This window comes from Drosophila persimilis, unplaced genomic scaffold, assembly GCF_003286085.1.
Source record: "Drosophila persimilis strain 14011-0111.01,24,50 unplaced genomic scaffold, DperRS2 tig00000002-arrow-pilon, whole genome shotgun sequence".
In the NCBI taxonomy this organism is placed as follows: domain Eukaryota; kingdom Metazoa; phylum Arthropoda; class Insecta; order Diptera; family Drosophilidae; genus Drosophila; species Drosophila persimilis.
In genome coordinates, this window is record NW_020825289.1 from 21,893,952 (window position 1) to 21,916,541 (window position 22,590).

The following is a 22,590-nucleotide window of genomic DNA, read 5'->3' on the forward strand; positions in this document are numbered from 1 at the left end:
TCCCCGACCCGTCATTACGTGGACCAAAGACCAGATACCCGTGGTGCTCGACGATCGGGTGGTGCAGATCGAGCACTTGGACGGCATCTGTGAGCTGATCATCAACAAGCCGACCGTCAATGACAACGGAATCTATGTCTGCAGTGCCCAGAACAAATTGGGCAGTCAGTCGACCACCCACACGGTCGTCGTCGACACACACTCATCGCGTCGATCGAGTATTCTCTCCACTTTGGCCATGCAGGACGGTGCAAAGGAGGGCGAAGCCGTGGAGGGTGGTGGCAAGGCCAAGAGCAGGCCGAAGAAGAAGAAGGACGATGAGGAGGAGGCCGGCGGCGGTGGCGGCGGGGATGGTGGCTACGAGCGACGCAGCCGCATGCCGGACCCTTCGCCCAAGCAAATGCTCTACTTCACGGTCAATCTGTCCAATCGGTATGTTGCCGAGGGCTCCAAGGTCAAGTTGCAGGCTGTAATTGGAGGTCCGGAGCCGACACTCAAATGGCAGAAGGACGACCAGAATGTCTCCTACGGACCGCGCATTCGCAACATGAATCGTGATGGCCTGGCGGTCCTGGAGTTTGTCAACGCCTCAACAGAGGACTCTGGCACCTACACGATCACTGCCCAAAACGAGCACTGCAAGATCACAACCTCGGCCGTGCTGCATGTCTACGAGGCGAAGGTCAACACCGATGTCCAGCCCGTGTTCATACGTTCGCTAAAAGGTAAGGGATCGCATCGAGCAGGCATCACAATCGTCTCCTCATCGGATGAGAGATCAGATCAGATCAGTGAGAGATCGATCTATACTTAGAAGCATCCGACATTATTCGTGGTTGTGCAATGCCATTAATCGTTATGCAATTCATTATGTTGTTTGTGGTGATGTGATGTGATATGTCTTCTCTCTGCAGCATGCTGAATTCTGCATTCGTTGCATAATAGAAATCTCTTCCACCTTCTTCCCTTCCCCACTTAAAGACACCTATCATCTGAACACCAATGAGCTGATTCTGGAGACGGCGGTGCGAGGCCAGCCCACACCGGAGGTGCAGTGGTTTAAGGACAGCATTGAGATCCAAAGCGGCGGTCGCTTCCAGCTTATCGAGCATCAGGATGGCTCCTGCGAGCTCCACATCGATCGTCCGGACAACAAGGACTCGGGCAAATATGTCGTTAAGGCCGAAAGTCGGGCCGGCAAAATGGAGATCTCGCATTACGTTTTGTTCGAGGGCATGGCTCATCATATTGCGGACAACATCCATGGCGTGTTCCATGCCGACAAGAATCTTCTGCGTGCCAAGGAGGAGAAGGAGAAGCCCTCGGAGGACTGGAGGAAGCCAACTCCAGCGGCGGCCGCACCCGAGTCTGAGGCTGAGGCCGAGGAGGGCAAGGGCAAGCGACGTGGCCGCAAGGCGGACGATGATGAGGGAGTTTCATCGGCCTATGCCTCCGACTATGCCTCGGACTCGGGCAGTATTTCGAGCAAGCGGCGCGAGAAGAACATCGTAATCCACTTCAGCACCTCCATGAGGGATCGCGTTGTGGCCGAGGGATCCAAGGTGAAGATATCCTGTTTCCTGGACGCCAAGGAGCCACAAGTCAAGTGGTTCAAAGACGGAGAGCAATTGGTGAATGGACCCAAGATCAGGGGCCGCTATAGCGAGGGCCTGTGCCTTCTGGAAATCACGAGCGCCACGGCGGAGGACAATGGCGAGTACAAGTGCTGGGGACGCGATGAAACCGGCGAAGCGTCCACCTCGTGCCGCCTGGAGGTCTTCGAGGATCCGGGCACCGGCGACGTTCCGCCCACATTCACGCGCAACATCAAGGACACGCTGCACGGCAAGATCAACGAACTGCAGCTGGACGTACATGTGCGCGGTCTGCCCACGCCCTCGGTCACATGGGTGAAGGATGGCGTGAAGATCGAGAACAGCGACAAGTACCAGCAGGTGGACCACGATGATGGCACCTGCGAGCTCTTCATCAGTAGCCCGAAGCCCTCGGACAGCGGCAAGTACGTTTGCCAGGCCGAGAACCGCGAGGGCAAGACGGAAATCGTTCACATGGTCACCGTGGAGAAGCGTGTGAGGGCTCCACGCATTTCGCCGCCCAGGGAGGGCAGGCCGCCCCGTCCTGCTGGCGAGGGCGAGGAGCCAGCCGCCGGCGAGGAGGGAGAAGTTGGAGCCGACGGTGAGCCGAGACGCAGGAAGCCCAAGCCCGACGAAGAGGAGGTGACAAGCTCGAGGCGCGAAGTACCCATGCCACCAGATCTAAGAAAGCGTCTCTACTTCCGCAACTACCTCTCAAACCGCACCGTCAAGTCGGGCAGTAACGTCAAGTGGATGGTGAACATCGACGGACCGGAGCCAAGTGCCAAGTGGTTCCACGGCGATCAGCCGATTGCCTTCGGCCCCAAGAGCAAGATGTCCATGCAGGACGGCATTGCCTGGCTGAATCTGGTGGGTGTGACCGAGGAGGATGCCGGCGAGTATACGCTGAGGGTGAGGGGATCTGACAACGAAATCGTGAGCACTTGCAACCTGTTCGTTTACAGCACGGGAAAAGAAGAGATAATCCCACCCACCTTTGTGGTGGGCATCAAAGGTAGGACTCTCTACTCGTATGTGGTTACGTTGCGAAAGTCGCGCCAGTGCGTCCAGGTGAATGTCCCCTTGCTTTGAGCTAAGTGTAGTCCTACTGTACTCCTACTATAGATGTAGCTTTAGAGAACTAACACTAATCCCTAGATATATCCTTTGATTTTCCCAAATTCTGTACTTTGTCTTATGTGTATTGTGCCTTGTCTCTTCCCCATCATCCCTTGCAGATGCATACCATTCACAGGGCAATAGCCTCACGCTGGAGTGCAAGGTATCGGGAAGCCCAAAGCCACACATCTACTGGCAGCGGGACAACACCTTGCTGCCGCTGGAGAGCAAAAAGTACCAGTATGCCGAGCAGAGTGACGGCGTAAATCTCCTGACCATAGCGAACTTTGGCAGCGACGACTCTGGACTGTACACCTGCTATGCGGAGAGCGAGAACGGTCAGATGAAGATCAGCAAGTTCGTGCGGGCCTCCGACTATGTGCGCGAGCGAGCGGCTGAAAAGAAACCCATTGATATGGTCATTCAGGAGATCAAGCGGGATGATGAATCCTCCGCTTCTGCTGCTGCTAGCGACAATGCCGCAGCCAAGGCTAAGGCCAAGGCCCGCGAGGCCAAGCTGCGTCTCAGCCTGGAGACCAGCTTGAAGACCATGACTATTGGCAGCGGCAACAAGGCCCAGATGATTTGCTATGTGACCGGTTTCATCGAGGATGTGCACTGGCTGCGGAACGAGGAGCGCGTGACGAAGGATTCCCGGCACAAGATCTACAACATAAACGGGGCCATCAGTCTGGAGATATACGATGCCCGGGTCGAGGACAGTGGCCACTACAGATGCGTCGTGAAGAACAGCAAGCAGACTGTGGAGAGTGCCGGACAGCTCAGTGTATTGGATCAGACCCACGGACAGCTGCCGGAGAGCTTCTCCAGTGCAATAACAGGTACAAATAGACCGTCCCATCTATCATCCTTTTTCGTTTACTGATTATACCTATTTGTAATTGTCCTTCGCAGAGTCGTACGATGCTCAGCGGAATGAGATTGTGCTCAGTTGTCAGGTGCATGGACGCCCCAGTGTCAGTTGGATGCGCGACGATCACACGATCTGCAACAATCGCTACAAGACGGTGGAGGAGCCCGGTGGCGTTCGGAAGCTGATCATACGCAATCCCATATCCTCCGACTGCGGCATCTTTGCCTGCTATGCGGAGCACGAGGATCGAATCGATTCGATCAGCACCTCCATCAGAGCCGCCGACCTCAAGCGTCTCATCACTGTCAGTCCAGACGAAGTGTATGCGATTGCGGATCAGAATGCGTCCAGTTGGTCGCGTAGTACATCGCATATAAACACAGGAGCTGGTCACGTCAATGGAAATGGAGAGCTTCATCGAGCCGGAGATCACGTCATGCGGAGCGTGGGCAAAGCCAAGCCGCTCTTCCACGCTCTACTGCACGATCGTACCGTTTCAGAGGGAGTTAATCTCCGGATGGTGTGCGCCGTTTCCGGCGATGAGAACACGCACATCGAGTGGCTAAAGAACCACAAACCTCTGCCAAGAGACACGCGCTACCAGACCCTCTACCAGAACGGAGAGACCTCGCTGGAAATCTACGCTGCAGTGGCCGACGACAGCGGCAACTACACCTGCGCTGCCAGCAACGACTTTGGCGAGAGCCTTACTCACGCCCAACTGCGTGTCTACAAGCACTTTAAGGAAGCTTCACAGCCAAGTACTTTTACGCAGCCGATTCGAGGTATTGCTCCCTCCCCCCCGTCAAACGAGGATTTCGCCCGCGCCTGCTCATCTTTGCTGTTTGCTGTTTCGCTAACCGCTTCTGTACACCCAGTGATTTCTTGACCCTTTGCTAATACTTTTTCTCGTCCTTCCTGTAGACACATATTCTCTCAACGAGAATGAGTTAGTTCTGGATTGTCGCGTACGTGGCCAGCCTCGCCCCGATATTACGTGGATGAAGGGGAACGAGATCCTTAGCAGCGATGAGAAGTACCAGATAACCGATCAGGCCGATGGGTATGCCAAGCTGGTCATTGTCAACCCCACCGAGAAGGACTCTGGCGTCTACTCGTGCGTGGCCCGCAACGAGGGTGCCGAGAACAAGATGTCTCATCAAGTGGACTTTAAGGGACGTGAACGGTACACACAGGAGAAGACGTCCGGCTTCTACCATCGTGACCCCAATAAGCCGCACTTCCTCACGCCGCTCGGCAATCAGACCGTCTGCGATGGTGGTACTGTAGCCATTTCGGCCGAGTTCATGCAGACAACCACGCCCCTCGAGGTGAAATGGTTGCGAGACCGCCAGGTCGTCGAAGGTCCCAATGTCCAGGCCCTGGCCGATCGCGGTGTCTACACGCTGACCATCATGAAAGCCACGTCAGAGGTTGAGGGCACCTACACCTGCCGCGCCTCGAACGCCTACGGACGGATCGAGTCGCATGCCAATGTCGATGTGGCTGTTGGTGCCGAAAAGGACGAACGGCCACCGCTGTTCCTGTCTCGCCCAGATACCGAAATGAAGATCGCTGTGGGTGATCCCTTCTCGTTTGCGTTCCGTATTGCCGGCGAACCGAAACCAAAGCGTAAGCGATTGCTCATTGCGTGTGTTTGGGATCCCCATTCCTACTAATTATATCATTCGATTGCCTCATGTTTCAGTCACGTTCATGAAGGGCACCAAGGACATCACCCAATCGGATCGGGTCAGCAAAGAGGTATCCGATGACTATACCAGATTCACAGTGCAGCAGGCCCAAATCTCCGACTCGGGCACCTATTTCGTTGTGGCACGTAACAACTTTGGCACGGACAGGATATTTGTTACCGTCACGGTAAGGTTCCTTGGGATATACATATATAAATATACTCGAACATACCTCTACGAGTATACATATGAATCTGTTGTTGTTTGCTATCGCTTGTGGCTGTTCCTGAAAGTCTTGCGTCTCTCTCTCTGTATGTGCGCCAAATGCTTTCGCTAACTAACATCTGCTATTATTTCTCTTTTCTTCTCTGCTTCTGCTTCTCTTCTCTTTTTTATCTAGATTAAAATCCCCAAAAAGAAAGAATAAAGCTTATTAATTATTAAACATATAAATATTTTGCAAATTTCAAACGCACCAACAAAATACCAACACCAAATATAATTATAGTTAATTACAGTCAACTTTCCTGACTCTCTCTATGTGTTCATTCAAAGCAATATAATATCGTTCTGACTACAAAACTTATAGGTAAACCCGCGCGCTCGCTCCACAACGCCAACGCAACCTCGCTGGGGCCTACCCCTGGACAGTTACAGCGACACATCGTATTTCAGAGGTGAGTTCCAGAGTTTACTGCATCCCTACATCTCTGCGTCCCGTATTAAAGAACATATAGATGTGGAAGGAGTAAGCTACTAGGCATACGAGTGGCAGCCTGCTTGTCATCTATGCGTTCTATGTACACATCCTTCGCTTGTACCCTTTTTGTGTGTGTGGATCATCGTCTTTCTCCCTTCGTTGTCCGTTGCATCCTTTGTCCTACGTCTGTCTGTTAGTGTGCATCTCTTGTAATACGATATGATGCCAAAGCTTTAGTTGGATCTTTTCCAGATCGGTTCAAGAACCGCCACAAACCAAAAACGACAAAAGAATCTTCCTGTGAGATCAATGAGATCGATAGATCGATACACCCTGCAGCACACACACAAAATATTTCGTGTATTTATCTTTTGTTAGTATTTCTGAACGATTGACTTAATTACTTTTATTATCGTATATAAATAATGTATTATTTAAAGCACAGCAATCCAGCTTATACATTTACGTAGTGGAAAACAAGAAAATAAAAAAATATTTCTCCGGGGCGTACTGTCTTTCATTTGAGGATCGGATCTCTTGCGGTGTATATACCACCCACCCCTCCCTTCCATCTACAATCTGTGCACCTCATTCAATTGTTTTTTCTGTTGTTTTTGTTTTTGCCCACTCTCCAGATCCCCCTGGCTGCATATCCACCGAACCTCTGGTCGTCGACTCCGGACCCACACACATCTCCCTGTCATGGGGCAAGCCCGTGAGTGCCAACTCGGCTCCAGTCATTGCCTACAAGGTGGAGGCCTGGATTTTGGGCCACGAGGGCGGCGCCTACTGGCGAGAGCTGGGACTGACGCCGATCAACTCTTTCGACGCCTTCAATCTAAAGCCCAATGTGGAGTACCACTTCCGGGTCACGCCAAAGAATCGCTACGGCTGGGGCCCGGCCGTCCAGACGAGCTCCGCTCTGCAGGTGGGTGGCGTCGAGTGCCTACCCGAGTTCGTCAAGATCCTGCCCGGCCAGGTTAAGGCCCTGTTTGGCTCTTCCTTCACTCTCCAGTGCAACATGCGAGGCGCCCCACGTCCCACAGTGACTTGGTACAAGGATGGTATTCAGCTGAGCAGCAGTTCTGAGCGCGTAAGGATACGACAGATTGGCTCTACCTGCGCCCTGACCATAGCCACGGTCAGCGATCTGGACTCTGGCCGGTACACCTGCGAGGCGACCAACTCCAAGGGCCGTGTCTCCACCTTTGCACGGCTTCAAGTTGTGTCCGACTCGCGGCTGTACGAGGCGGACTCCCGCCTGAAGGAAATCGCCCATGGACGTAATGTGGCTGAGGTGGGGGATTCGTTGCCAATCTTCACCATGCGTCTGCGGGATCGCCGCGTCCAGGTGACCTATCCAGTGCGTCTCACCTGCCAGATTGTAGGGTATCCCGTGCCGGAAATTCTATGGTACAAGGATGAGGAGCTGATCAACGCTGACAGGCGACACCTGATCACAGCCGATGGGCAGTTCTTTACTCTAGAGATTGCTGCCACAACGCTGGACATGAGCGGCATCTACACCTGCCTGGCCAAAAACGAACTGGGCTCCGTTTCGTGCCACTGCAATTTGGTAGTGGATAAAGGCATTCGTGCCTACATCTCGCCTGACTTCTATGTGCCTCTCGATCCGTTCTATGTGTTCCCCGAGGGCTCTGAAATACGCCTGTCCACAAAGGTGGAGGCCTACCCAGCCGTAGGTGTCACCTGGCATCGTAATGGCATGCGCCTGCGCCCCAGTCGACGTCTGACCGCCACCCTGGACAGCAATGGATACGTTGAGCTAATCATTGCCGAGGCCACTGTGCGGGATGCCGGAATCTATGTGTGCGTGGCCTCCAATGTGGTCGGCAAGGTGGAGACCATTTGCCGCGTGGCTATCGAGGAGGAGGAGCACAAAATGGTGCCGCAGCGTTCACTGGAAATACCCAGCATCAAGACGGACGATCTGCCGTAAGTTCTACCCAAAAGACAACTGCTTAATGCCTGCTTAATGGTTCCATTTCTCCTTTAAAGTTACTCCAAGGAACCCCTGTTTGTGGTCAAGCCTCGTTCCAGCGAGGCCTACGAGGGCGACAACGTCATCATATTCTGCGAGGTAGTTGGCGATCCCAAGCCCGAGGTGGTTTGGCTGCGTGATTTTCTGAATGTGAGTACGAGTGAAACACGGTCATAGTGCAGGCGCAGGCGCAGCAGAGGCAATAGCAGCCGCAGCTTTCAGCCCCACAGCCACCCAGTCGGTCAGTCAAGTCAGTTGCATTCACGGCACCAGCGAATGTGGGTCGTATTCAGTTATCGCTGCCGTTACGCCCGTTACGCGTTACCTTCTCGCGTGCCCATTCTCGTAAAGACGCTCAAGTACAGGTGAACCAAGAACGTGGGGGCCCTACTGGCATCAGGAAGTGCAAAGTGACTTCCGCCTGATATTTTTTTTATATAAAGTGAGCTCCCAGGGGGCCAGACGGTAGATTGTGTTTTTTTTCGAATTGCAATAGTTGCTCGTGCGGATAGATTTCAAAAGTTTCGTATTGATCCGTAAACGCGAACAAAGTGTCGAAAAAAGTAGAAACAATACAGAATCTTCTGCAAAGGTAAACGGAATGTGATATGATGAAGAACAATAGCAGCAGTGGCACACAGGTGCGGCTGCTGCACTTCGTACTCGGATTACAGACAAATGCGTCATTCTCAGAGCAGAGCATACCAGACCCGACCAGAGGGGCATAGCACCATAGAGACAAACACAACAGATCTTATAAATCCGATTCGCTGTCAAACGCTAATTCAAGTTCAGGCCATATCAAATAACAGGCTTGTTCAGCCATCGAAAACTGATACAAACAATTATACGATACGAGTGCAAGCCAAAAAGGAAAAAAAAAATTATTGCGAGTACTAACAACCGCTGTCGTGTGCAACGTGCAACCAAGGAAGCAGAAGCAGGCAGGCAGGCAGGCAGGAGGAGGTCAACGTCAACATCAGTTGTCAGCGTATACCTGTTACCAGTTTTCCTATTCGATAGTCTCAAAATTCAATTTTGTGCTTATATGGCCATAAGCTTCACCCAAAAACAACAACAACAACCGAGTTCGAACGTCAGCAACAGCCATAGAAACCAGCCTCAGCCTTAGGCATCAGACATTTGTATAAAGATAGTCGTCGTGATTCATGCTTATGCGTGATTCCTTATTAACCAGACCGTCCGTTTGTGTTCAAATCTCGGAGTAACCTTGACTCACATGGTGCCTCTATCTGCATCTTTTTTACGCAGCCGGAGTATTATAAAGACGCGCCACATTTTCGTAGGATTGGCGAGGGCCCAGAGTACAGACTGGAGATACCGAGCGCCAAGTTGGACTTTACCGGCACCTATTCCGTCATAGCCAGCAATTGCCATGGCGAGGCCAAGGCTGTAATATCGCTACAAATATTTGCCAAAGGTAAGATTACACATTTTTCATTTATTGACTAGTCGGGGGATCAGACTCTTTACTCCTACTCCTGGATAGGGGTATTCCCTAATGGGAATATGTTATCTGGGGATAGGTGTTGAGAAGGCGCGGAAAGACAATGTCCCTCCAAAAGTCGTCGGCCATGGTGATCAGACTGGCCACAAATTCCGGATCGGCTTCCACCCAGACATAGTGCAGGGCCCCGTTCGTCTCGAATATGGGACTGAGGACGCAGTAGAGCGCCTTGCTGACATTTGCCACAAACATTTGTATCTGTATTTGAGCCATATATTTGGGTGCTATCGATTCGCCGGCCTCGAGATACCTTTGAAAGTCCTCCTCGGACTTTGGTGCTTTGATCTCAACAATGTGATCGTCTGTGATTCCATCTGGTGTAGCGCACAAAAACGGATAGCTCTCGTGCAGCATCAGTCCGCATTCGACGTACTCTTTATTTTCCAGTTTTTCCGTCTGCTTAAGAATGAATCGCTTGTGCTGCTTCAGCTGCATACGGGCATCGGTGTTCGTGTCGCGACCCTTGCAGAACATCATGTTGAATATCTGCTCATCATCCTCGGCCGTTTTGCGAGTAGCCAAAAGGTTTATCATGGAGCAGCGTATGCGCATGTACTGAGTTTCCACCCACAGCCTCGACTTGTACTGGTTCCTGCTCACATCATTGAGGCTCTCAATGAGACCGATCTGCGCCTGCTGCTCCATGTGCTGTGCAAAGCCCTGGACATCGTGTATGTTGTACTCGTTTGCCCTCAACAGCACATGATGCACAAAGAGTGTCTCAAACTCATCACTGGTCTCCACACACTGCCGGTACAGAGCCGATCCACGTCCACAAATAGCTATTTCCTCCAGCACAGTCGAGAGGAAGGCCTGACCATCGCTGTCGTTCATTTTTTGAGAGCTCGCGTCACTCTGCAGTCGGACTTCATCCTTTGGAATCATATCACATATTTGAATGGCCCGTGTGGGCTCCGTCTGCACTAGCAATTCCAGTTCGTGCCCCCAAAATTCAACCACAGCAGAGGGTTGTCGCTCCGTACTCTTGTGCAGTAGCCAAAATGTGAAGGCCACAATATGTGGACACACTTCTAAGAACAGGAGATTGGTTAATTAATCTTTTTCGCTGGCAAAGAAACTACTGGGACTTCATACCAGAATCGGGGCACCGACTGCATTGGCCCTCGGCAATGGCCCGCGGGTTGTCGAGAACTTTGATGGCGACATTGGCATGTGTGTCCGTATCGGCAAACTCGGATGCGGAGAATACCATGGCCTTCAGTTCGCAGATGCTGCCCTTCTGTCGCAATTGCACATAATCAGCTAAGAGATCATTTTTATCCGTCGATCTGCGGACCAGAAATTCCATTAGGAGAGTGCGAGAGAGACAGCAATAGGTTGCTTACATATTTTGTGACTTTTCGGAGGATGCTGCCAGGCAAAAGTTATACACCATTCCGCTGTTGAGGGTGGGTAAATTGTGGATGGTTGCCTTGCGGAAGCCAGGATCTATGTCCATGGGAACAATAATCATTCCCTTCATTACGAAATGATTTATAAAGTCGCACTTTTCTGGTACGGGACAAACTTTGACGGCTAAAAATAAACATTCCGAACAGTGTGACCGTGTTATACATTAGGGGGAAATGGCAAAAACGCCAGCCAGGAGTGAATGTGTCAATTTACACTGCTTTACACTGCTTGTCGATTGGCATCTGTTGGTTATCGGGAGTTTGTTCAAAAATGTTATTCGTTTCGCAGATATACTTAAAGATAGCCGCATGGATAAGGTTCACACGCGACATGGGTGAGTAACTCTCTCTCATAGGTGCGGCGATTCGGGGCTCAATTATATTTGTACTTTGCAGCAACATCGAGACACTTCCGCGATTCGTCCGAAACTTGAGAAATTTGCGATGCTGCGATGGCGACGCCATATCGCTGGAGTGTCATGTGGAGGCCATGCCCGAACCGTACATAATCTGGGAGAAGGATGGTCATGTTGTGCCCAGTGACAGGGACTATGTGATGTCATATGACGGCACAAAGGCCATTTTGAGCATACCCCGCGTCTATCCCGAAGATGAGGGCGAGTACACATGCGTGGCAAAGAACTCCGTGGGACGTACGCTTTCGTCTGCTTGCATTATCGTGGATGTGCCCGAGGAGAAGGAGAACATGCTGAGTCGCCAGCTAACGCGGCCAAGCGGCCTGCTCTCTGCCCACTCGACGCCACGCTCCACTCCGCGGTCGACCCCCAATCGAAGCTTCTCGCCCATGCGTCGACTCTCGTACCGCACCAGCAGCATCGATCTGTCTGGAGTGGCGGAGCGGCGCCGTAGCGATGCCCGTAATGCCTTTACAGCTCCCAAATTCCTTGCCATTCCCTACAACCGCGTTGTCGAGGAGGGTGACAACGTCCGATTCCAGTGCGCCATTGGAGGCCATCCCACACCCTGGGCCACCTGGGACAAGGACGGGCTGATTGTCACACCCACCACGCGCATAGCTGTGAAGGAAGTGGACGATCTGCGCTTCATCGAGATCGATGAGGTGAGCTTCGACGATGCGGGCCTGTACCGCATCACCCTGGAGAACGATTTTGGGCGCATTGAGGCCACCGCTCGGCTGGACGTCATCCGAAGCTCACGCTATTCCAAGTCCCCTTCAGTGCGCAGTGTTCGGGCCTCCTCCTCCCGCCGCAATGCCTATCTACATAGACGAATCATGGGTCCATCGACAGGTAGGCGTATTCCTCTCTTACTCTCGAAATCCATGTCTAAAATCCAATATTGCAGCTATTGGCGGACGCATGGCTCTGGCAAGCGGCTATCGAGGCTCCTCAGTGCCGTCGGTGAGATTCTACCACAACAACGTGGAGCTGGAGCCCACGGATCGAGTGCACATTCTGCTGCAGCCGGAGGACTCAATGGCCATGCTCATCGTGGACAATGTGACGCGAGAGGACGAGGGCGTCTACACCTGCATCATAAGCGGCGATCATGATCCGCTCATTAGTTCCACGAGCGTTACCTTCCACGAACCCAATACTGAACAACAGCGACGTCGCGCTGTCATTGCGGAACCTCTGGCCGAGATCACCAAAGCGGTGGAGGGCGAGGCAATCGATCTGTGTTGCCTTATCGACTGCGACCAGCCTTACAGCTACCTTTGGCTACGTAATGGGGAAATTCTACCAGATAGTGACGAGTTTAAGTGAGTATAAGGCGGTGGACTGCAAGGGTATATGGTTTTAGTGCACGGTAGCCCGATAATTAGCCTACGAAGCAGATCTGGGAACCGAGAATAGGGTATTCTTTCGTCGGTATTACCTACAATCGCAAGCATTTATTAACGTTTTAATTATATATTGCAGCTACATTGATCACGGCAATGGATGCCTCTGTCTGCGCCTCAACGAACCATTCGACATTGACTCGGGCACTTACAGCTGTCAGGTGTTTACCTCTTCCTCATCGCCCGAAAGCAATGACATCCTCCTTCAGAACTCCAACCCAGCCTCAGCCTCAGCCCCGGACAGCGACTGTGACTGCAGCAGCAGCGGGGAGCTATGCGTTTTAGAGCGGGATCTGTCCCAAAACGACGAGGAGTGCATACAACTATTGAAGACACCGCTGCCCGTGGTCTGTGGAGCGGGAGAGGAGGCGCTTTTCTATGCGCGTGTTTTTCCCTGCAAAGCGGAAGCTGTCTGGTATCTCAATGGAAAGCCGCTCGCCGACGAGGCGGATGACTCACTGAACATGACGGTGCGTATGCAGGGGGAACAAGCAGTCACACAGGGCCTATAAACATTAAGTGGTTCGGTCGCTCGCTGGCCCCAATATGAGTGTGTGGAACGCGGAGAATTTGGATAACTGCCATCTCCAAACAGAGGTCTTCATTTCAGATTGTACCCTTGCAGAGGGTATTATTTATTAGAGGGTGTGTTTGATAAGCAGAGAAGAAAGAATATTTGATCAGATGAATTGTGTATATACACCCGATCAGCGTCCAAAGCTACAGTTACGAAGCCATTGATCACGGATCATAGATCTGTGTCGTTGGAATTTTAGATCTGTTAGGGTATTAAGTGTTTCGACTCTCGAAGCTAGACTTCTTTTCATTTTCTCTTTGTCGCCTTGCCGCAGGCTGGAACCTCAGCCTCAGATTCGTTCACACCTTGATAGAGATGACGGAGACAATAACAATAATCATGATTGTTCATATACATATAGGCATGCTCATTTACATATGTACACATCTACAAATCAGAAATTGAAAACAGAGAGCCCCAAAAGATTGAAATACTGCCGCATGTGCGCTGCATGCAAAACGATGTTAGTGAGGCGTCGCTGCCCGTTCGCTTGCGCTTCCAATCGATGCGCCATGCTCCCGTCCGGCCGATCGAAGAGGAATGAAACACTCGTTCAGTGGCGCTCAAGCGGCTCACATCAGGTCCAAGAATTCCCCCAGATGTCAACCTGGTTTTAGTTAGGCAATAGAAACAGCAGTATAATTAGACGCAGCCGCTCAAGGGTGGGACAAGATGTCGAAGGTAGGCGAGTCAAATGGATAACATTTAAGGTGTATCAATATCGTTTACATTCGCGTAGATAAAATACCTTATAGATAAGGCAGGGCGAGTGTGGCGAGTGCCGCCCATGCACAGGGCACAGGGCCCAGACACTTGCCGTTTTTGTGCTCCCATGGAAATGGAAATGGAAGTGGAACGAGCGACAGTGAGCGTGAAAGTGCCATTGTCGTCGCGATCGGTTCGGTTCTGGCGTGCTCCCGATTCTCCGCGACTAATTGGTACGTTGCCATTGAGAGAGGCTTTCAGTGCTGGACTAACCGTTCACCGCGTCGTGTCACATTCCGCCCGATCGGAAACACTTGTGCACACTATATACTATAGATACGCACATAGTAGTTGTCATAGTGTATGCACATGGTTTACCCATCTGCTTTGAGTTTCCTTGAGTTATAGTGATCATCTCTTTCTGTTGCAGTTGGAGTCGTATCCAGAGAACGGCATTCGGGTGCTGCGCCTGCGAGACGTACAGCCCTCCAAGAGCGGGGAGATTCGGCTGCAAGTAAAGCATCCACAGACGGAGCGGCGCATACCCACTGCCCGGACATATACCAGTCTGCTGGTCTTGCCCCTTGTACGGGGCAACAGTAGTAGCAGCAACGGATCCTCGTCGCTGGCTGCCAGAAGCTGCATTTTGACACGCCCCGAAGATTGCACCGCCCTCATTGGCGGTCATGTGCGGCTGAGCGTGCGCTACGACCCATTCCCGGGCACCAAAGTCATCTGGTACAAGGCGGTAAGTATAAATCCATCGATTCCATACCCATACCCAAATAGGGCAAATAGGGCTCTCAGAGAAGTGACCAAGTGACGAAGGAGTATGTGTTTGGTATGCGTATGGTAATTTGTCCGGTTTCGTTGCGCAACAATGTCTTGACCCAATTAGGCCAGAGCAGGCCGCTGGCCGCAGTTAGTGGGGATTATGGGTATAAGTATTGTACTCTCATTGTTATGGCCATGATCCGTATCATTCTTTATCTGTCATAAGCCAGCACAAGACGCCCCTCTATATTTAGCTCTATCTTTAGCTCCCCCTATGGGCACAGCCCAGACCCAGACTGTGTCACGATCAGCTTGCGGTATTGACGTATGCCGCCCGGCTACGTAATGGTTCCAAACCGCAAATGCGAACCGAGACGAACGTGTTTTTGCGCCACACGAAGGTTGGCCAGAGCTTAACCCAACACTCACACATCAAAATATGGGTATCTCTTTTTTACAGTGCCGTGCCATTGTCGAGGGTTCCAATGTGACGATCCGTACGAGCGCTCAACAGTCGACGCTCTACATAACGGACATCTCGGCCGATGACAGCGGCAAGTACACGGTAGAAATAATGAATGACTACGGCGTGGAGGCAGCGGCCGCCTCGGTGGCCGTTGAGGGACCACCAGAGCCACCCAGCGGACAGCCGAGTGTATCCCCCGGTCCAGATCGCATGGCGGTGGCATGGTGTGGACCGCCTTACGATGGCGGCTGCATGATTACGGGCTTCATGTGAGTATCTCTGACAAGTCTTTCCCCAGAAACCACACTGACCGAATGTGACCGACCACACTGAACTTTTTCTTGCAGCATTGAAATGCAGAGCTGCGATCCTGTGAACTGTGATAAGGAATACGATGAATGGCAGCAGGTGGCACGTGTTGTGGACACCCTGGCCTACACCGTCAAGAATCTTCAACCCCAAATGCAGTATAGATTTCGCGTGCGAGCCGAGAACATACACGGACGCAGTGCGCCCAGCCAGGCTAGCGAACTGGTACAGATGAGCAGCAGCCAGTACGGAGCCAGAGCGGGAGAGACGACCACCGTGGACTATGGACAAGCGGTGAGCGTGCAGTCTGGCGGGGATTTCAAGGCGCGCTTCGAGGTCATCGAGGAGCTGGGCAAAGGCCGCTTCGGCATCGTGTACAAGGTGCAGGAGCGTGATCAGCCGCAGCAACTCCTGGCCGCCAAGGTGATCAAGTGCATCAAATCGCGCGATCGCCAAAAGGTGCTCGAGGAGATCTCCATCATGCGATCGCTGCAGCATCCCAAGCTCCTACAGCTGGCTGCCTCCTTCGAGAGTCCGCGGGAGATTGTGATGGTGATGGAATAGTGAGTAGATCAAGAGGTTCTGAATTGTCTCTGCAATTCTCCCCAATTTGTATCCGCACCCTGCTTATCTTTAGTATCACCGGTGGAGAGCTGTTCGAGCGTGTGGTGGCAGATGATTTCACACTCACGGAGCTGGACTGCATTCTGTTCCTGCGACAGGTGTGCGAGGGCGTCGCCTACATGCACAGTCAGAGCGTTGTTCACCTGGACCTGAAGCCGGAGAACATCATGTGCCATACACGTACCAGCCACCAGATCAAGATCATTGACTTTGGCCTGGCACAGCGACTGGACACGAAGGCACCCGTTCGGGTGCTCTTCGGAACTCCAGAATTTATACCGCCAGAGATCATTAGCTACGAGCCCATCGACTTCAAGTCGGACATGTGGAGCGTAGGCGTCATTTGCTATGTGCTGTGAGTGTTTACAGTAAAGGAATTCTGAAATTTCAGCTCTTATCCAACTGGTATCCTTTCCAGGCTCTCTGGTCTTTCCCCCTTCATGGGCGACACCGATGTGGAAACCTTTTCGAATATTACAAGAGCGGACTACGACTACGATGACGAGGCCTTTGACTGCGTGTAGGATTTTAGCAATCGAGGAATGTATTTCTTTTACTGATCACCTGTCCATAGTTCGCAGGAGGCCAAGGACTTCATCTCCCAGCTGCTGGTGCACCGCAAGGAGGAGCGCCTGACTGCCAAGCAGTGCCTGGAGTCCAAGTGGCTGTGCCAGCGCCACGATGACAATCTCAGCAACAACAAGATCTGCACGGACAAACTCAAGAAGTTCATCATTCGACGCAAGTGGCAGGTTAGTTACATCTGCTTCAAGAAATCCTAACCAACTGCTGCTCCTTTTTGTGTCCTTGCCTAACTTGCCTGCTTGCCGCCTTGCTGTTGCTGCTTCTGCTGCTTCTTATCCAGAAAACTGGAAATGCTATTCGCGCCCTGGGACGCATGGCCACGTTATCGGCCTCGCGAAGGAATTCAGCCATCGCAATGGGAGCCCTGAACAGTCCGCGACCCTCAATCTCTGGCCTGGGTATGCTGAATGCCGCCAGCGCCCTGGTCAGCACTGTGAACACGCAAATGACATCTCTGCACGAGGAGGAGGATGACTTCAGTGTTGAAATGCCGCACGTGGACAAGCGGTATGCCCACGGAGCCCTTAAGCTGCGCGACAAGTCGCAGTGCAGCGAGCGCAGCGACTCCGGCTACAGCGAGTGCTCCAACTGCAGCCTAGGGGCAGCCGGCGTCGTGGCCCAGGAGACGCTGCTCCTGTCACTGGCCAAGTCCAAGCTGGAGCAGATTGCCAAGGCGAGCAGCGGTCCTCTGCCAGTGGTCCTGGACTGTCCTGAGAGTCCTATCACCCTGGAGCTGCCACCCAAAGGCGAGGCCATAATGCGCTCCGACTTCACCAACACTATAAAGATGCGGAAAAAGTCGCTGGAGGACAGTGCCATGCGCGAGAAGCCGAAGCTGCATGCCAAGCCCCTGTGCGAGTCCTCCAAGCTGAAGGTGTCCCAGTTGAAGGACAAATTCCAGCAGACCAAAATCGCTTCCGCTGCTGCTAACAACCCCAAGCTTGCCCTAGAGCCCAACAAGATTACCAAGGTCGCCAGCGTGGGGCGCATCCCTCGAAGTAACTCCAATCTGAACCTTAAAGCTTTGATCCATAACTAACTCATGTACTTTTTCTCCATATATGCCAGCAGAAGAGACAGGGAAAGCCGCAAGCAGTAACAGCAGCTCTACTAAAGCTAAATCCGCTCAAACCCGATCCATGCCTAGTTCACCGCTGCCTCAGCGTGCCGCCACACCGACGCGGCTGATGAGCCAACGTGTCCGTGAGGCGACCGAGCGTCTTTCCCAACAGCACACTGTGGCCAGCGCTCAACGGCACAACAGCAATGGCAATGGCAATGGGATCACTAACGGCAATAGCAACAGCAATGGCAACGGTAATGGAAACGTCCCAGAGAGCAGCCGAGAGTCACGTGCGCGAAGTCTCATCAATAGATTCAACGAAACGAAACATATCACGTCCTAGATTTATGTCGCATAAACGCCGACGAACATAACTTTATTATTGCAGAAATAATTTGTTCAGACAAAACCCAGCAGAAAATCTACGAACACTCGAATATAAATATGAATATGAATATGAATGCGAATGCAATTGCGATTGCGATAGCGAACACGGGGTTAGAACACCATCGCCCTCACCTCACACCCCAGCCACAGACACAGCCACACCATAAACACATTATAATCCACATCCACATCTCTGATCAGATCAGGCACTCCCCCTAAACGGGGGTAGGCACTGTACTTAGGCTAGAGGAAGCTAAATATTTAAATTATTGTATCGATTTATATACATACTTATTTACCATACTAATTAAAGTTACTGTAACGAAGAGTTAGCACCTTGTACTCTATAACCTACAGGCTACAGTCCGAAGCAATCGCTGTCGCGGGTCTGCGAGATGGGATGATCGCGGGGCTTCAGGCGCACCCACAGACCGCCGGAGGCACGCAGAGTGATGCGGTAAGAGACATCGAAGGTGGTCTTGCCGGCCACCGGCAGCAGCTGGAAGCTGCGCAGCAGTCGCGAGACAATGGTCTTCATCTCCATGATGGCGAACCGATTGCCAATGCAGTAGCGCGGCCCGGCGCTGAACGGAATGAAGGCGTACGGGTGGCGGTCCTTAGAGTTCTCTGGAGAAAAACGCTCCGGGTTGAATTTCTCCGGCTCGGGGTAGATGTTGTTCAGGCGGTGGGTGGCATAGGGGCAGATGAAAATATTGCTACCCGCGGGCAGAGTGTGGTCGCTCAGACGCACCTCCTCGCCCAGCTTGCGGGCAATTAGTGGCACTGTGGGGTAGAGGCGCAGGGCCTCCTTTATGCACATCTCCAGGTAGCGCATCTCCCGCAGATCACTCATGGTGGGCGCCCGATCGCTGTAGTCGAAGATGCGCTCCAGCTCCTCGTGGCACTGTTCCTGGCACTCGGCATTCTGGGCCAGCAGGAAGATGGTGAAGGCCACGGCTCCGCCCACAGAGTCCTGCCCGGCCAGCATGAAAGTGCAGGCCTCGTTGACGATGTCCTGCTCGGTGAAGTCGGGATTGCTCTCCGAGATCTCGATCATGTAGTCCAGCAGACACTTCCGCTCGGCGTTGTTGTTGCCGGTGTTGGCCAGAATCTCGCGACGAATCTTGATCATCTGGCGGGTGAAGTCGTGGAGGCGCTTTTTCTGATTGAGCTCATCGTTGGCCAACTTCGTCCAGTGGTAAATGCCATCAAACAGAAGCCAGGGATGTGAGAACCGGGTGGGTATCATGAGTTTGCCCTGCCGAAATGGAGACTCATCGATTTTGACCAGGTCCAAGCCCTTCTTTTTGATGGGCACACCCAAAACGGCCTCTGTATAAGTTTGAGTGAATCAGTGGACAAAACGCAAAGGAACTGGAATGGAAGACTCACCATTTAAGATGTCCACCACACAGTTGTTCACGATGCTGACGATGTTGATGTCAGTGCCTACGGCGGAAGCACCGACCGACTCGTACAGCGACTGCGAGGCGTCCACAAAGGTCCCAATGAACTTCTCCAGCAGGCTGAGGTGGAATGCCGGTTGGATGAGCCTGCGGTGGGTGCTCCACTTAAGGCCGCTGCTGGTGATTAGGCCATCCCCCAGAAAATTGTGCATCAGCTGGTAGATGAAGACTTTATTGGTGTGCTTCTGCGAGGACAGTATGACCTGCAGATCCTCTGGCTGCAGGACCACAAAGAAGGGGAAAAAGAGCACCCAGATCCGCACAAGGGATCCATACAAATCAAAGGCCTTGGCTGCTTGATTTCTCATCACTAGGGAGCAAACTATCAATCAGAGGGAATAACTATAATATTTCATAGTTGAATCTTACAGTCCTTATCCTTGATGAGCAGGCAATTGCCCAGAATGGGCAGCGTTGGAGGACCCGACAGCCGCAGCGACAGTATGACCGATCTCAGGTACGTGTCCAGATGGGCATAGAACAAGTAGATGCTCAGACTGATGACCAGCAGGGCCAGGATCGAGCATAGCTCCGTTCTGGTGGCGCGTTCTAGCTGTGGATACAGTCATTCGAGTGTAAAATTGCATAGATCTGTCAATATTATCGTGTTTGGTTTGCCTCTCGGGCTGCCATTTTCTAGTGTTTGCTTAACCCCCAGGCATCGAAAATTGGCCCTTAAAACTCAGTTCAGCGCGGTGCTCAAACTATTTGGAATATTTGGAATCAAATTAACTGGTGGACTGCTGGACTTATGGCAGATGCCCTTGCCTCGTGTCGCAAGTAGTTTTCAAATACACACACACACTCGCACTTGCAATCGTAATCGTGAGCGCAACGAAAGTACAAGTTATGTATCTAAGCACGGTGTAAATTGATTAAGACAACATGGCGTATGGGCGATACTATGTGATGGGATGGTGAGACCGCTGGCATATACCCAAAGTACGTGCAGCATTTAAGATTGATTAAATCACTCCAAGGCAGCCTACAGATACGAGTACATTTGTATCTCAAACTCTCGCTCTCTCATCCACCCTCAGCGCAGTACGTGGTCTGGTTCGGCTTTGTGTGTGTTTTTTGGGACTTATTTGTGTCAGTGGTGCAACAGGTTACGATTAGCGGTGGCGGCCAAAACAATAACCAGTCAGTTGCTGGCCAAAAATATGACAGATGCTAATGATGATCACCAGGCAGGGACAAGTATTGTTGGCTTTTTCCCACATGCTACACAATCGGAAACACCTCCCTCGCATCTTGCTGTCACCCTATCCGTCCTCCCAAGAGCTTTGTTCAGTTCTGGGCTTCAACAATGGGACATACTCGTACATATCCGTAAACGGAGCCGCCTCTTAATGGCTTTGGGCCAACATATCGGTGAGGTTTCATGGCCAACTGCACAACATTCGTAGACTGACTTTTATCGCTAATCAACGCTATGTTGATTGTTTTTGAAAAACAATTCAAAAACAGTTTACAAAATCAAGGTATTTAGCACATATTTGAGTCCTGTATCGCACAGAAATAGGAAAATCTTAGGAAACCAAAGAGTAGGCAAATATTTGATGATACCTTCGAGCAACCGTTTGAGACTTGATCATCCTTCAGATGGACTTAAAGCCAACGATCCAACATAAAAGGCAACCCGCACCATTTGGCGCCAGGGAAATAGAAAGTTGTCTGCCCAGTCAATGATATCATGATTTAAGGCCCTCAACGATTACAAAAGTAAGATGCCACATTTTTCATTTTAAATTCTCAGTCAAAATATTTGTGATATCTCCAGTAGGAATAGGAGACTGAAATGGTAGGATTCGTCGAGGTTTTCTTCGAGGCCAACTGATGGGACCCAAAAGGAAGCCATGGTTTCATCTTAGGATTTAAATTAGATACAAAACAATTAGAAGCTTTCAAGGGTAACGTCCGCTAACGCGCTCCCACACCGCATCACATCACACCAGCGGAACCGAAATCTCTATTCGATCTTCTTAGAAATTATTTACCCGCCCAATGAAGCATTGCCGCTTCTTTTTTTTTTTTTGCTTTTTTGAGTGCTTTTTTGGTGCTTTTTTGGGCACGGTAAGATCCGAATCGACGTATCCAGGCGAAGCTGTGTGCAGAACCGAGCTCCCTTGTTTGTCTAAACATTTGGCACTTGATCACTAATAAATGCACATCATGATTATTTCTCACTAATTTCATAAATTATCATAATCGTCTCTGAAACGAGACCCAGCCTCAGATACAAGCCAAGTATAGGCCTTGTTATGGGTCCACCACCTCAAAAAGAATTCCATTTAAAAGCAATACAAGTTGGGAAGGGCAGAAGGTGGGAGATCACGATGAGATAGTCCATAGTTTCTTGAAGTACTTTCGATTTATTTCACTCACCACTTTTTCCACAAACATTTTAATCACTTCCTTTTCAAGTTCTTTTACTCAATTTTCTTCAACACGTGAATCATATGAATCACATAGAAGTGATCTCTTTTGGTAGAGTCCTTGCCGCCGACACTCCGTGTCACACGATTTCGGTAATTGGCTTTTTTGGGGCTTTATTATGTATTCCGTCACAGCTGTCGACAGTTGAGCTTCAAATGCGGGATCTCCAGCGGGACGGCTTCTACTTATAACCGATTTGGTTCGATCAAGCTCGGCTTTCGAGTACACATCACACACCGCACTGTGCCGAAAAAAGACGCACAAAATACTCGTAGTCGTACCTTCAATGGCGTGCTCGTACGTGAGCCGGGAGGGGGCAAATATTGTAGGTAGTAATTGCTAACTAGTCGGCTCTTGAAGTGCTAAGTAGCTAGAAGTGGAAATAATGCTGGCTGCGAGTTAGTCAAGTGGCATGCAATCAATAAAGCATTTTTTCAATCTTTGTT

General features: G+C 51.3%; 3 protein-coding genes across 3 annotated transcripts; 1 reads left to right on the forward strand and 2 right to left on the reverse strand.

The window, feature by feature from the left end:
- Positions 1-48: 48 nt before the first annotated feature.
- On the forward strand, positions 49-18,567 carry LOC6603673 (titin homolog). Its single transcript, XM_026986575.1, is given in 21 exon segments — positions 49-326; positions 329-725; positions 982-2,610; positions 4,513-5,220; positions 5,297-5,469; positions 5,872-5,959; positions 6,618-7,938; positions 8,002-8,134; positions 9,257-9,425; positions 11,214-11,259; positions 11,321-12,195; positions 12,251-12,668; positions 12,829-13,219; positions 14,462-14,779; positions 15,266-15,540; positions 15,619-16,143; positions 16,218-16,559; positions 16,623-16,724; positions 16,779-16,956; positions 17,070-17,787; positions 17,858-18,567. Coding segments are annotated over 21 exon segments (9,351 nt in total). The 5' UTR covers positions 49-119; the 3' UTR covers positions 18,196-18,567.
- On the reverse strand, positions 9,427-11,037 carry LOC6603674. Its single transcript, XM_002028612.2, has 3 exons — positions 10,859-11,037; positions 10,608-10,801; positions 9,427-10,543 (listed from the first exon to the last, which is right to left on the reverse strand). The coding sequence occupies exons 1-3, from the start codon at positions 10,993-10,995 to the stop codon at positions 9,504-9,506; spliced, it is 1,371 nt and encodes a 456-aa protein (XP_002028648.1). The 5' UTR covers positions 10,996-11,037; the 3' UTR covers positions 9,427-9,503.
- On the reverse strand, positions 18,190-22,288 carry LOC6603677 (probable cytochrome P450 4aa1). Its single transcript, XM_002028614.2, has 4 exons — positions 22,094-22,288; positions 20,075-20,258; positions 19,632-20,015; positions 18,190-19,571 (listed from the first exon to the last, which is right to left on the reverse strand). Exons 1-4 carry the CDS (start codon positions 22,109-22,111, stop codon positions 18,598-18,600), a joined length of 1,560 nt encoding a protein of 519 aa, XP_002028650.1. The 5' UTR covers positions 22,112-22,288; the 3' UTR covers positions 18,190-18,597.
- Positions 22,289-22,590: the final 302 nt, after the last annotated feature.

Bases quoted from the DNA above. Each gene is read 5' to 3' on its own strand.
- LOC6603674 (XM_002028612.2), bottom strand. From the start codon at position 10,995: ATGAAGGGAATGATTATTGTTCCCATGGACATAGATCCTGGCTTCCGC. The intron at 10,802-10,858 runs GTAAGCAACCTA...TCTGGTCCGCAG, and splicing joins TCCGAAAAGTCACAAAATAT to ATCGACGGATAAAAATGATC. The intron at 10,544-10,607 runs GTATGAAGTCCC...TCCTGTTCTTAG, and splicing joins CAGTCGGTGCCCCGATTCTG to AAGTGTGTCCACATATTGTG.
- LOC6603677 (XM_002028614.2), bottom strand. The intron at 20,016-20,074 runs GTAAGATTCAAC...TTTGCTCCCTAG, and splicing joins GCTCATCAAGGATAAGGACT to TGATGAGAAATCAAGCAGCC. The intron at 19,572-19,631 runs GTGAGTCTTCCA...AAACTTATACAG, and splicing joins TGTGGTGGACATCTTAAATG to AGGCCGTTTTGGGTGTGCCC.